The 14,010-nt window shown below is 37.9% G+C and overlaps 3 protein-coding genes across 4 annotated transcripts in view; 2 read left to right on the top strand and 1 right to left on the bottom strand.

The window, feature by feature from the left end:
* LOC108580327 (rho-related BTB domain-containing protein 1) overlaps positions 1 to 8,253 on the top strand; it is a 15,323-nt gene extending 7,070 nt beyond the window's left edge. For both annotated transcript variants that reach the window (XM_017944066.1, XM_017944058.1), the window contains exons 2-14: positions 1,564 to 1,926; positions 2,294 to 2,397; positions 2,475 to 2,672; positions 3,455 to 3,662; positions 4,214 to 4,456; positions 4,531 to 4,616; positions 4,733 to 4,859; positions 5,131 to 5,265; positions 6,324 to 6,471; positions 6,544 to 6,674; positions 6,753 to 6,995; positions 7,081 to 7,229; positions 7,315 to 8,253. In XM_017944066.1, coding sequence (XP_017799555.1) covers positions 1,747 to 1,926; positions 2,294 to 2,397; positions 2,475 to 2,672; positions 3,455 to 3,662; positions 4,214 to 4,456; positions 4,531 to 4,616; positions 4,733 to 4,859; positions 5,131 to 5,265; positions 6,324 to 6,471; positions 6,544 to 6,674; positions 6,753 to 6,995; positions 7,081 to 7,229; positions 7,315 to 7,549 — 2,187 coding nt within the window. In that variant the 5' untranslated portion in view covers positions 1,564 to 1,746 and the 3' untranslated portion in view covers positions 7,550 to 8,253. The remainder of the gene's footprint in view (positions 1 to 1,563; positions 1,927 to 2,293; positions 2,398 to 2,474; positions 2,673 to 3,454; positions 3,663 to 4,213; positions 4,457 to 4,530; positions 4,617 to 4,732; positions 4,860 to 5,130; positions 5,266 to 6,323; positions 6,472 to 6,543; positions 6,675 to 6,752; positions 6,996 to 7,080; positions 7,230 to 7,314) is intronic.
* A 3,247-nt stretch (positions 8,254 to 11,500) lies between these two features.
* Positions 11,501 to 12,181, bottom strand: LOC108570351 (H/ACA ribonucleoprotein complex subunit 2-like protein). The gene is made up of 3 exons (XM_017932200.1): positions 12,016 to 12,181; positions 11,818 to 11,890; positions 11,501 to 11,732 (listed from the first exon to the last, which is right to left on the bottom strand). The coding sequence occupies exons 1-3, from the start codon at positions 12,179 to 12,181 to the stop codon at positions 11,501 to 11,503; spliced, it is 471 nt and encodes a 156-aa protein (XP_017787689.1).
* A 246-nt stretch (positions 12,182 to 12,427) lies between these two features.
* LOC108570337 (RING finger protein 37) lies at positions 12,428 to 13,993 on the top strand. Its single transcript, XM_017932180.1, has 2 exons — positions 12,428 to 13,050; positions 13,138 to 13,993. Exons 1-2 carry the CDS (start codon positions 12,428 to 12,430, stop codon positions 13,991 to 13,993), a joined length of 1,479 nt encoding a protein of 492 aa, XP_017787669.1.
* The last annotated feature ends 17 nt before the right edge of the window (positions 13,994 to 14,010 follow it).

The raw sequence follows: 14,010 nt of genomic DNA, 5'->3' as shown, positions 1-14,010 counted from the left end.
TCTCTCGATTTAAGTTGTACTTGACACGTTATACATGCTTTATCAAACTGAACCGATCACACGAGATTATTTGCATACTCTACCTCTGGCAGGAAGTGTTTTACTGGGTTTTTTTTAGCATAAAATTTTAATCCTCTTAATGCGATACATTATCTATAACCTGTGTGCAACGTCAACTGACCATACTTCCCCCACTACAGATGACACCACTGAACATTCTACTTTCTAACCTAAAAAAAATATTAAAAAAAAATGAAGCAAATTAAATGCATGAAAGATAAGGTAATCAAGATTTCATGAAATTAGGTCCTACAAATGGAATCGAAAGCCGCATAGTTAAGGATCGGTAAATTAAGGGAAATCCAGACCGATACTTAGAGCTTATCTATTCGACCATTTCGTGGCGAATTAGCCCCTCGTTTCGACACTCGGATTAACCCATCTATACTAAATGAACGCCACGGACGTGAAAATATCTGACTTTCGTGCTCGATATAAATACACGCTGGTAAATTTCGATGAAAATCGGTGCAAACCAGTGTAAACGAAGGTTCGAAGTTCGTTTAAAAGCGATGGTCGCGTTCATAGCCAGGTTCATCCTGTGGTTCGAGCTCGTGGTGAACGGACAAACTCTGTGTCCATGCCTTGGTTCAGGGTTAAGGTAATAGCTAGGTTGAGGTTGAGAAGGTTCGATACTAAACATAGAGGAGGCGCTTACGGGGTCAAATCAATAGGTATTCTGCGTATACATATATATCGCATGGTGCCTGAACATCTGAACGTTGCACGTAATCTTAAAATACCTAACGCCTACATCACTGAACGTCTTCTCGTCTGCACGTGTATGCATGATTGTCAGCGTCTCCTTACCTCTGGGATAGCATCTTAAATATGCATGGGGCGGTCTCTATCGACCATTTTTTAAAACCAGTGACAAGCAACCTCTTTCACGAACAATTGTATCCCTTAAAAAACCTAATTGATCAATTGAGAAATTGTTAACCTTAATTACCATGGAGAACCACAAAATGTGAAATTCGAATTTTTTTTTGTATCATTAAAGTAAAGAAAATTAACAAAAGTACAAATAAAGAAATTTATAAATATTTCCTTTCACCTATAACAGAAGGAATAATTTACATTCTAAGTTATTCTTATACATCTAAAATCAATTCCACTGGTGACCCTGCTTATCGTATTATTATATCAGAAGCATAATAACCCTGCAGAGATCTCAAATATTAAATACTGCAACTTCTATCTCGTTACACCTCCTACATACCTGAAACAAAAAAAAACAACATTATCAGCCCTCGTTCCAAGTGACACAAACACGCAACGAAAGATCAAACGCATTATATGGAGTAAAGTTCATTATATAATTCAATTGGTCACGCGATGCAAACCGGTACCTGTTCGACCCTCACGTGAGGAATTCCCCTCTGTTGCACGAATTTCTTTTTTACTTCTTCTTCTTCCCTACGATTCCCATTAAACTATTTTCCAGAATTCTCGTGCACGCATCGACACTGACCATTTCTGTCCCGCGAATTTTTCGTCCAGTTGCAGCGTTCGTAGCGCGTAACCAGCCGCGAGAATCAGCGCGGTTATCGTTCACGTTGGGGATCGGATGTGGTGTACGTTGCGCCGTTCATCTGGCGAAACGGTAGCACCGGAGGTAGCCGCTTGTTCGGACGATCTGGCACCTGAGAGGGCGTATTGGATGAACAAGGGAGATTGTCGGTGATGGACAATGAGCAGCCGCATCAGGAACTGGTCAAGTGCGTGGTCGTCGGGGACACAGCAGTTGGAAAGACCAGACTGATCTGTGCGAGGGCATGTAACAAACACGTGTCGCTCTCGCAACTGTTGACGACCCACGTGCCCACTGTCTGGGCCATCGACCAGTATAGAATCTACAAGGACGTAAGTTTCCAAGTTGGTTTACAACGATGGTTTAACTTCCCTACCATTCTTAGTTTCCATTCATTTCACCGTAGAACCTCTGGCATATGATAGAGCTTCAGACAATGAGCTTGCGGATAGTGAAACCCTAGTAGATTTACTTTTTTTTTCTTTCTTGGTTCACTGCGGTTAAGTTGGTATTATCCTTGGTTGCGTATATTTTACCGTAGAACTTGTAGGATATGACAGAGCTTGAAGCGATGCACTCGTGAAAGGTGAAACCTTAGTAGATCTACCTTTTTTTTTCTATCTCTGATATCTTCATTTGTAATAGATTTCACTGAAAAACAATGAAATTGAAGAATTATGATTTGCACTAATTTATCAGGTCCTAGAGAGATCCTGGGAGGTGGTGGATAATGTGAACGTTTCACTGCGTCTCTGGGACACGTTTGGTGACCACGAGAAGGATCGACGTTTCGCCTATGGAAGGTAAAGCTTACCAGTTAAGCTTATCAAGCTTCGTCATCCGCGTATCAATGTTAAAACGTTCAAATCCATGAATACAGATCGGACGTCGTGTTGCTATGCTTCTCCATAACGAACCCTGTTTCCTTACGGAACTGCAAGGCGATGTGGTATCCGGAAATACGACGGTTCTGTCCGCAGACTCCGGTGTTGCTGGTTGGCTGCAAGAACGACTTGCGTTACATGTATCGAGATGAAACGTATTTAAGCTATTTCCGCGACCGCAGTCCTTTCGTTAGGTATGTTATCTACTGTCTCAGTACATGAGAATAATGTTGCAATCTTAGTGAGCATACAGGGTGATCCATAAGTTCCTTTGTTTTTTAGAAATTGAATAAAATTTCTTCCAAATCTGAAACAAAATTTTTTTTAAATATAATAGAAGTAAAGTTATCAATTTTTAAATGGTAAAGTGACTTATGAACCACCCTGTTTTATGGCTTGTTGCTTAGGAGATTCTTAAGAGATTCTAACGTTACTCTCATGTATTTTGTTCATATGTTCATATGTTATAATTGCATAAATATCCAAAGTCCACTCATCAATACCTATAGCCAACTCTTTCCGCATTTAGAAGCAACACGCCCTTTCCAAGATCGATTTTTTCACCCTATATGGAGCTCGTTCAAATGCATTCGATGCTCCTTCAACAACGGCCTCTTTGGCAAAGTGTGTCAAAGTATTGATTTCACCGGGCCTCCGCAGGCCTTTCCGATCAGTCGTCGCTTTTACCGCTCTTATCAAATAAAAACTGTCCTTTTCCGCCTCGAGAACATTATCGACGCCTCCTATCAGATCCCCGATGCATTTGCAGCCTCGTTTTAAATGGTACAACGGGATTAACCGAGCCTTGACATATAAGAGACTCCCGAGGGATCGTGAAAGTTCATCGTGACTTTCAGGATCCTCGTCATAACCGTTCCAGTTAATTTTACCTCTAGAAGGATACTTTATGTCACGATAATTTTATGGATTATGTCATTTGGAATATGTATAGGTACGGTTGGAATGGTTTTTGCAGGGCAACGAGAAAGAGCGACTTGGTGATGCCTGATCAAGCTCGGGCCGTCGCTAGGGAACTCGGTGTCTGTTACTATGAAACCAGCGTTTTCACTTATTACGGAGTCAACGAGGTCTTCGAGAACTCGATACGTGCCGCCCTAATCGCGCGGCGCCAGCAACGATTCTGGATGACGAACTTGAAGAGGGTGCAGAGGCCTCTGCTTCAGGTACGAGGGCTCTCACGAAATTAAAATCTTCCCTGCAAAAGTATTTGAAGAATATTCTAATGAAAATGTACATTCGTGCTTCGGTCAATTTAAACGAAATCTGCTCGGTTAAATTGAAACGAAACATCCCTACTATTCTTCCACCACTCAGTGTCAAAGCAAATTTGACCACATCGACAAGGGAAGGGATATACCTTTTAGATACCGCTTGCGATGTAATGAATCATCCAATATCGAAAATTCAATTCCTATAATTTTGATCTCATCTTTGTGAAGATAGTATCAATGAATTGGCGAGATTCTTCCGTTGAAAATGAGCCCAAACACGACAGAAATCGGACTAGTTTTAACAGTAATCAATTTTTAAAGTACCTGTAACAATTGTTACCCGGTATATTTAAATTGACGACTACGTAAAACTACTCTAATTTATGTCGTGTTTGGACTCATTTTAATCGGGAGAATCTCACCAATTCAGTTTTCCCGATTTAACCGAGAATAGCGAATAGTAGAAGATTATTTAAGCGAGTCGTTCTACGTTATTTCTACAGGCACCGTTCTGTCCACCAAAGCCAGTCCCACCTGAAGTGTGTCTAGCGGTAAGCACCTACGAGGAGAACATGAAAACGCTGTGGACGAAGCCAGTTCACACTGACGTGACTCTGATAGCTGGTAATTGCAGCTTCTCCGCTCATAGGTGTCTGTTAGCCGCTGCATCGCCAGCGTTCCATCGACTTTTCTCAATGGAACTCGTCCAGGAACAGACACCGCGAAGTTCCAGCGAATCCAGCATGGTATTTTCCATTTATTTTTAAATATTTCTTATCTCATTTATAAGAGTGGATTTTTTTTATGCTTTTTCGTTAAGGTGAGCACGTTTGGAGAAGCAACGGTCGGCGACTTCAATGACGACACAGAGTGCTTGATTCGTATCGATCAATCAAAACCCGCAAAGTGAGTTTATCCGGCAAATCTGTTCAAGCGTGTTCCAACCTAATTCCTCAAAGTCCTATTCTGATGCAATGGCGGTATTCCACACAGTTGAACGAATTGTCTGAATTGTGTTACAGAGTTTGGGAGCAACTAAAACGGCGCTCAAGCTTTCAAGTACTGCCCACGATGGACAACCAGAGGAAATCGGCTGGAGCGACCAGGGAGCTCAATCATCCTGCCTTCCAGAACATCCGTGTATGCCTGGTAAATGTCTGCAATCATCAAAATTGAAAGAAAATAAATCAATAAGAATTTTTCCCTTTATTCAACTTAATAGATAAAAAAAAAAATACGACCTTGGTACTAAAATATTCTTCACAGCGTATACGTCCCCTGTCGCCATTCAAATTACACATGAAATATTTTTTCTATCATCATATTTGAGGGAGATACTTAAGGGACCAATTTTGGATGAATTAATAATTAAATTAAATATTTAAATTAAATACTTTCAAATAATTAAATTAAATTACAGACTGAAAACCCAAATGGAATGCAACAACCGACGACAATGGTAACGCTGTCGAAACTGGTCACGCCTCAAGCGCTGCAGCAATGCTTGCAGTTCATTTACACAGGCAACTTGGATAAACGGTATCAAGATCTACAAGTACGTTGCGTCGGTAGAATTTTCTATGCGGGCAGGTACACCCGTGAAGTTTTCTCCTTTCCTCAGTCGATGCAGACGCAGTTAGCTTGTGTACATCCACCTTTTTGTACAGTCGGTGGAACCGATATTTCGTCAAGTTGTAGATAAATTAAAGCATTAACGATGCTCGAGCTTCTTAATCTTCCTCGAACTATAGTCTTCTGTTTTCGATGCTCGAATTACGTATCCTTTGACGACTGGACGATTTTACGACATCGATGTATCTTTTCCATCGGCTGTACGTTTACCTGCAACAAATATGGTCACGGTAAACATGAGTAAATAGAAGAGGAAGGGATGGGTTAATCTTTTTGTTGGGTAATTAGGTCAGTGTAGCAGGTGTTTCATTGTCAGAGAATTGTGTGAACGAAGTTTATCAATATTTGATCATTATCGATGCAAGGTTTTGCTATTTTTACCTAGCCGGGAGGGGATAAATGTTTATGGATAAAGTAAATGTTTTTTCTAACATGGAGAGAATACTTTGTGTAAATAATCAGTTTAAACACGATTCCATCGGTATACGGTAACTAACGCGGCTCTATTCTTTCAGACAGCTCCTATCGGGCTTCTACTGGTTAGTACAATTACACACACACGTATACATACACACGCACGCATATAGTAGAGACATTTTAGTTGAGAAGAGTATCGATTCACCGTTTTCCAGAGATTCGTTTAGGTCATTGTCATAATCGTCACTATCCTAGCATGTTTCTATTTATCAGAATCAAACTAGTCAATGATAAAGTTCAGACGACAACAGTGTGTAATTCTTTGTACTTTAGTAGTAGCTTATATACAGAATATCAAATTTAGGTAAAGAATGTTGAGTTAATATTTTAGAGATAGGTGTCATTAATGTATAGAGGGATTTCATTGCAATAATCATGGGTGCATGGATACACCACCAGTTTCTTCCAGCTGATGATTATAAAACTGGACTCTTAAAAATTCACTTCATATTCATTTCAATGCCAAAGGAGCATTGATTAATTCCAATTCTTTTTCACGTACAGGAGATTAGGCAAGCAGCAGAGTTCTTGGAGCTACCACAGTTGCTGATAGTGCTTGGAACTTTGCAAAACAGAGATCTCAGCAATGATCTGAATAATCGGTACAAGCAAGTGGTGAGGCAACGTCTGGAAGATATTTGCCTGGAACAAGGTAAAGTGTTATTTGAAAAAAATCAAGTTAATTCTTTTACACTGTTCATTTAAAAACTTATCATTCTTCCAGGATTATTCGCCGATGTGGTGTTTGAACTGGACGATGGAAGTGTCCCAGCCCACAAAGCGATTCTCACTGCCCGATGTGACGTGATGAAAGCCATGTTCTCCGGTGATTTCCGTGAAAGTAGCGCAAAAGTGGTAAATTTGTCTCTTGAACTCCTTATAAATTCGATCCTGTACAACGATAATTAAATCGCAATTATATTTGATTAACAGATAGTGTTCCCTGGAGTGCGCGAATACACGTTTCACAAGCTTCTCTGTTATCTCTATACGGACGAGGTGCCAGCAATTTCCTCTGCCAGGTGCTTGAACCTCTTAGAATTGGCAAATCGCCTCTGCTTACAGCGGCTGGTGAACCTGGTCGAGAGCAGAGTAATCGAAGATCTCGAGAGATTGTCTCAGAACGAGGGAAATGAGGCCGTGGAGAATTGTCTGAGGCTACTGGAACCGTGCAAGGTCAGCTTTTTCTTCAGTGACCTGTACCACGATCGATCAGTTCAATTCTCTCGATAGCTCAAACGTTTTAATTTGCATACTGCAGTTGCATAATGCTGATCAGCTGGCTGACTGGTGCATGAACCACTTGTGTGTGAATTACAACAAGTTGTGCAAGATGTCACCACGAAGCGTTCGTCTTCTTCATCCGGAAAATCAGGAGTACCTCAACGAACATAGATGGCCTCCAGTATGGTACGATTAATTTCGAGAACGATTTCTAAAAAATTCAACGATTGTCAAGTAACAAAATTTCAACGAATTATTGTTTGTCTAAAAGGTATTTGAAGGATTACGATTATTATCAAAAGTGTCTGGCGGAGAGGGACCGCGAAAATAAGCCTACCTTGAAGAGGAACCGCAATCAATCTGGTTGCCTATGCTTCTCAGGCTCTAGCAAGACCAGGAGAGAAAGTTCCAGCGGTACTGGAGGCACAGCATCATCAGCAAACAATGATCCACAAGCTGAACGACCCCTGTTCGACTCGATTGAGTCTGGTGAACAGGTTGTATGACAAGAGCCTAGCGGCTTACGCCGCTCTGTCCGATTCATCTTGGTCCTACCAGTGCTCATGGTCTTCATATGCACCATTTTTACTATTTTGATACTGCTACAGATTTATACTTAAGAACGTTAAACGCAGACACCACGATCTATGCACACACGAGGAGGCTTATGAAAGGAAAAAAAAGAAACATAGGTCCTCCAATTCTTTATGAATTTTTGTCCAGAGCAAACATCTCTCTGCTTGATGTGTGTGCGTGTGTGTGTGTTTCTTCTTTCTTTCTCCATTTTTTCTTTGTCTTGGGAAAATGTCCAATGTCTAAGGAGAAGTGATGATACAGACTACAATTCCAAGAGAATCGGTGCAACCGTATTTTTTCTACAATTCAGAGTAGACCCGACATCGTGCTGTCGTTAACGTACCTATTTAGGAACATGTACGCTATTTCCATCCTTTTAAAAGAACCTGACACGGGCGTCCGTCATTTCTACGCGAACATATGAACAAGTTGGTGCCTTTTTGTTGACGATTCGTCGTTGCCGCCACAGCGACCCTAAAGATGGGTGATTCCCGTAATCACCTGGAAAAAGTTTTAACGTCTTTCTCTCTTTTTACATTTTTTTTTTTCCAAAACGTACGGTAAATGCGAATCGCAGATGAAGGAGTCACGATTTAAGTCGAAGAACACCTTGCATTCGATTGTCCGTCAGTGAGCACGGCACGTTCCTCTACGACGAAGAACGTGAACCTTTCAAATTGCTCATCCACTTTGATCACGTGAACAGTGATTTTTATACAACAGTTATTTCGATGGCTGTCATGGTCCTTTTGTGGAATTTTTAGGTTAATACTGTTTTGAATTTCTTGGAAAAGAAAGAAAAAGGAATTTGATTACACATTAAAACTAGACATCACGAAGAATTTCAGAACACGTTGAAACCGAATTGTATTTTCTACCTATAATCGTGTATGAAACCTTGAACAGTTATCAGCTACTTTGACAATTCTTGTAATCGCCAATTCCCTTCGCCCTACAATTTCCATTTGAATTTACCAAAGAACAAGATAAGGGGGAAAAGGGTGAAAAAAAAAACGAATTTTAATCGGGCAGGCCATCGAAGGTAAAGAAAAAAAAAGTTTCCAATAGACGATAAAGATCGCCGCCATACTTTTATCGATGCGTGTTAGACTGAAGAAAACGAGCAATAGCTTTAGTCCATAGTAGAGCATAACAATACTAAGCGGTGCACATATAGTTCTGTAAGGAATAAGTAACTATTAATCGATAAATCGACACGGATTTTTACATTCTTTGTACAGCATCCGACGACAGGCTATATTTCATCTCTTCAGTTCCCCCTTCGACCGGATTATGTCTTCTTCGAATTACGAGGAGACAATTTCGTATTTGTACTATTTTGTAACGATCTATGGTTAAGCGAAATTACTATTCACGTCGATTACCATTAAATGACGGGGACACGTGCAGTTCAATCGATGTTGTAAAGTGGAATCGTCCTACAACTGCAACATATCGATCACAGTAATGGGTTTTACTGCTAGAATTATCAATCGAGACTATGTGGGTAAGAATAATTAATAGGCTGCATAGGTAACGTGACAGAATTGATCATTCGTAACTAGAAAATTACGAGGATTTAACATTCGTAAGGTATAGGATGAAATTTTATCAGACATTTTCGTGTAAGAGTGAATCCTCGCGTATCTTGTACATTTTCTTGGCGACCTGTACTTTGTAAGGCACAAACCTGGTCCTCGGCATCGAAGAAGCGTAATTGTGTGTCGATAAGGCCGGTCGTGATCGCGTATAAAAGTCCTCGGTTAAACATAAAACGATCTGTAATGATAGCAGTCGGTACTACAGATGTTTAATACTCGTTAGTTCATCCTTTTGTCGTAATCATCGTCATTCGTTTGATTCCATATACAATATATATATCGTCGCGTAATGAAAGTATGTTTGAATGATCGAACGAATGGGAGAAAACGCGAGAGAGAAAAAACTTCAAATTCTAACACGCGGAGAACAGTCCAATAAAACGTGTATAGCCATCCGTAATTTTACACCGTGTTTACGAACGAGTGTGTGCGCAGTTAAGCGCGTAACGTTAAGTGTTTGTGAAATTTCAACGCGGGTTAGAATGTAATACCGAATTTAAAAATTGTTCGAATTTAAATTTTTGAAGTAACATCGAGTTCTTCGCGTTGCATTCGCGTATTCACGCGTCGAAGATGTTGAAGAAGAAAACTTCAACGTATCGTGTCACAAGATGCATTACTGCCCGATCTGTAAGAAGTTAACGAAAAACGTATACGCGAAGAGAGTACGTCTGTTCCGGCGAAGGTGAGAATAACGTCCCACTTGTACGCTACGTCAATTTTAATGTCAATGTTATTCTTCGTCGCTCCTAAATGTATATTTTATACTGACATCGGTAATTGTAGGATTAAGGATACAGCTGTATGTACGGAGACAAGTATAGAATGATAAAGGATCGAAACGATTTAATTTTCCCGCGCATTTTAATCGTAGTTCCCTCTCGAACCGTTGTAAAAAGGTTACGTTATATTATTTGTCCATGCGTACAAGGCGTTTGCGGGCGTTAAATTCGTAAATACGATATCCCAGAATTGTTGTAAAACGTAAAATATCACTTACGTTGACGAATAGAGAGGTATTTTCTACTACTGTCATGTTTTCTAATGTAGAAATTGACTTTTCAAAGTATGTACTTACATCTATTTTTCTGTTTTCCCCGAATTTCAATTCGAAATTTGTCGCGCCCGCAAAGCCTTCGATCCTAAGCCGAGAAAGATTGTTGCGATTGCGACCTTTGTTTCAAATCGTACAAACTAATCAATCCGTTACTAGCACGTTTGAATTTTAAGAGTAATTTGGTCGGATTAAGGGTTTAAGCATAGGTATCGTCTAAGAAGTCGTAAAGTAATTTTGAACATTTCATATTTCGACGTTCCATAACTTAAACGGAACGATTTCAATCTTTTCGAAAAATTCGACGCACGTCTAAAGATACGATTTAACGATTCTTAATCTTTATAATATTGAAATCAAGATGTGGAAGCACGTTTTACGTTTTAAATTTTAAACTATTTCATATACTCAACCTTTTTCTATTGCTTTGACGATATTTACGATCGATCACTTCTCTTCATTCTTCATGTTCCTGAATACATTTTCAAATTCGAACACTGTACGCCAATGGTTGAACGCGTCACGATTTAATAAATATATAACGGAAGGCAAGTGATTAGTATTACCAGACTTTAACAACGTCAAGGTTTGTAATTATCTTTAGAAGTCACGTTCAAAGATATCTTAAGAATCACGGAGAGCGAAATTTTAAAAGAAAAAAGCGATTGTTCGGAGGTCTCAAGTGACAATCTAGCAACTGAATTTCGGATGCTTGATGACCGTTAATCGAAGTATCATCTACGTCAGATTTAATTTTACCCGCCTAAAATGCAAGCAAAGCTGTATATACGTATGTATGCATGCCGCTTCGAGAAATATGATTTTTATCTTAAGCTAAATTTTAATATTCTATTTTGAAATGCACAGGCGATAAATAAATCTAATTTTTAATTAAAACTGGTATATACGAGAATTGTGTTCAGAAATCAACTGCATGTATTTAAAACAATATATTTACATTTTAGCATTGGAAGGAAGTAATAATGAATATTTGCAGTTCATTTTTCACACAATTACATATCCTTTTTTATTAAAAGAAAAAAAGTAACAACCTAATGTCTGGCTTTTAATTGAAAATAGATTGATTATTTCCTTATAATTTATATAATAAACTATTATACTGAGAGAGTTGTATAAAAGCATGTAATGTCTGATACGACATTGCCTTAGGTATAAATTCGTTCAGTCTATTTACAAAATAGTTAAAGGCATAAGAGAGTATAAATCTATAGTGGTGTTGATAAATTTAGCATTGAAGATTTGATTTCCTCAAAGAGATCTTTGTACTCTGAATGTTCCTTAATAAGTACCATTAAGCTTCCTCTTTTCACACCCATAGCATTACCAATATCTTGCCTTGAAGGAGTGTAACAATATGGAATGCTTTTATCTTCGCACACAATTGGTAAATGACACATAATTTCAATGGGAAATACATCACCAGCAAAGACTACCAATCTAGAAAGAAAAACACAAATACTCATATAAACATTTTCTTATATCATAATATTTAAGTGCAGTTGTAACTAAAAATTCTTTTTACCCTACTTCTCCCTTGCGAAGGTGCTTCTGGACATCTTTTAAACCATTTCGAAGAAATGTTTTCTGCTTTGAAGCTAAAATGGTTATGTTGTAAATTATACGCATTATGTATGTTTCACGAAAAATTTTTGATTCACAAATCATAATTGAATGAAATTATATAATTAAATAAAAACAATTAAATTCTAACAAAAATTACCTTTTTTAATACATTTATAAATTTTTTTGGTTAATTTTTTTGGAGCCATAGGTTTGGCGATAGGATTTGTGTATTTTAATTTTTCTTCGTAACTAATTTCTGGAACATCACCCTCTGTTTCTTTTATACTCTCATCTATAACCATTCTAATCGGTCCTTCTCCCATTTTGTTTAACAATAACAACTATTTTCAGTCAAAAATTTACTTTTTCCGTACACGTGCTTTTACACCCCACTTACAGGTTCAACGCGCTTCATACTGAAAGATACTAACCTAAGCTTAGATTACAGTGTGACAATCTGATAGATTGTGAAGTTTCAGTTCCTAAAAATGACACGTAAATTCGATGTATGTTAATTTAAAATTATAAACTTCTCCGAAGAATGTTATGTACGTTCTTAAAGCGCAGAAATGTTTTTTAACTTTTGTGATTCTCGTTTGAGGCCAGAAATTCAGTGTAGTACTGTTAGCACAGAAGGATATGAAGTCACCAATTTAATAAATGATTCTGACAAAGGATTTTTAGCTTATGCTTGTATTAAGCCTCCTGTAAATATTGATATTACTTTTTTGTGCAATATATGTGTTAGCCATATTTTAATTTGGCCACAAGTTGGTTTACAAAAGTCATCAGGTTTTCAATTATATGCCAAAACAAGTAATGACAACAGTGTGCCTTATTCTTTATTAGCTAATGGATTTTTGGATTCCTCAAATACTGGATTGCTATTTTATCCATCTACTGTTAATCCTGAAACAATTTCTGTTCCTCCAAACTTCTTAAAACGCTATATAAAACCTTCTTTGCGTTACTTGTCAACATATATAAGCAGTTTAAGAATATGCATATGCAAAACAGAAAATTCAGTACCTGCATTAGGTAAGATTGAAGTATGGGGAACAGTGTCACCACGTTGTGGAAAAGACACAGTGGCTAGTGTTTTTACTTTGTGGTCCAAACAACAATCATCCATAATTGAATCTGTGGAAAAATCTGAGGTCTCTAATTTACCTGTTACTACTACAGATAGCAAGTAAATAAAAACTTATTTCTTGTATTGAGTATAGAAATACAATGTATATCATTTATTTAATCTACAAATGCATTGTAACTGTTTTAGAGAAACATTAGAATCATCTTTACAAGTTCCAGAATGTTTCTTAGATGCTATTACTTATGAAATCATGACACAGCCAATTTTATTGCCAAGTGGAAAAATAATTGATCAGAGTACATTATTAAAACATGAGGAAACTGAAGCACTATGGGGAAGAAGATTAACAGACCCCTTCACTGGTTTACCATTTAGTGAAGATCGCAAACCTGTTATAGCAAGTGCTTTAAAAATAAGAATAGATAAATTTTTATTGGAAAATAGCAATATGGAAGAAATTAAGAAATTGCCAAGAGTTTTAGGCCGTGCAGCACCTTTGAATGTAACACACAAAAAAGTAGCAGAAGTTCCTAAATATGTATTAAAGAGGAGTATGATAAATAGAACTGTAAGTAATACTAAACCAAAGCTGCCTTGTTCTGCAGTATCAAATATACAAGCACGTAAGAAAGTCTGCCATAAACTACCAGTTGTTGTAATGTCTCAAAAACGAAGTACTTCTACTTTAACTAACTTAGCAAAGAGAAGAATGACTGCTAGTTCTTCTGTACCAGTGTGCAAAGAAGTAGAAAGTGAAAAAAGAGATGATTCTACTGATGTAGTGGACTTGACTGATGATAATGAAACAGAGTTTGATCTTAATACAGCAGTACCTCATTTAAAACGTTTTAATAACATACCAGAGAAGAATGATTCAAGTCCTACATTAAATAGTTGTTCCTGTTGCCCTAGTGGCACTTTTTATCGGCTTCCATGCAAACATGTATTATGTAGGAAAGTTCTAACATCTATTGAAAATAATCAATGCACAACTTGCGGTACACCTTATAAAAATAGCGAAATAGAACGGTTTCACGAATAGATTAAATTATTTTCTCA

This window comes from Habropoda laboriosa, unplaced genomic scaffold, assembly GCF_001263275.1.
Source record: "Habropoda laboriosa isolate 0110345459 unplaced genomic scaffold, ASM126327v1 scaffold23, whole genome shotgun sequence".
Lineage (NCBI taxonomy): Eukaryota > Metazoa > Arthropoda > Insecta > Hymenoptera > Apidae > Habropoda > Habropoda laboriosa.
The sequence above is the reverse complement of the archived record's forward strand: the minus strand, read 5'-3'. Positions and strand labels throughout refer to the sequence as shown.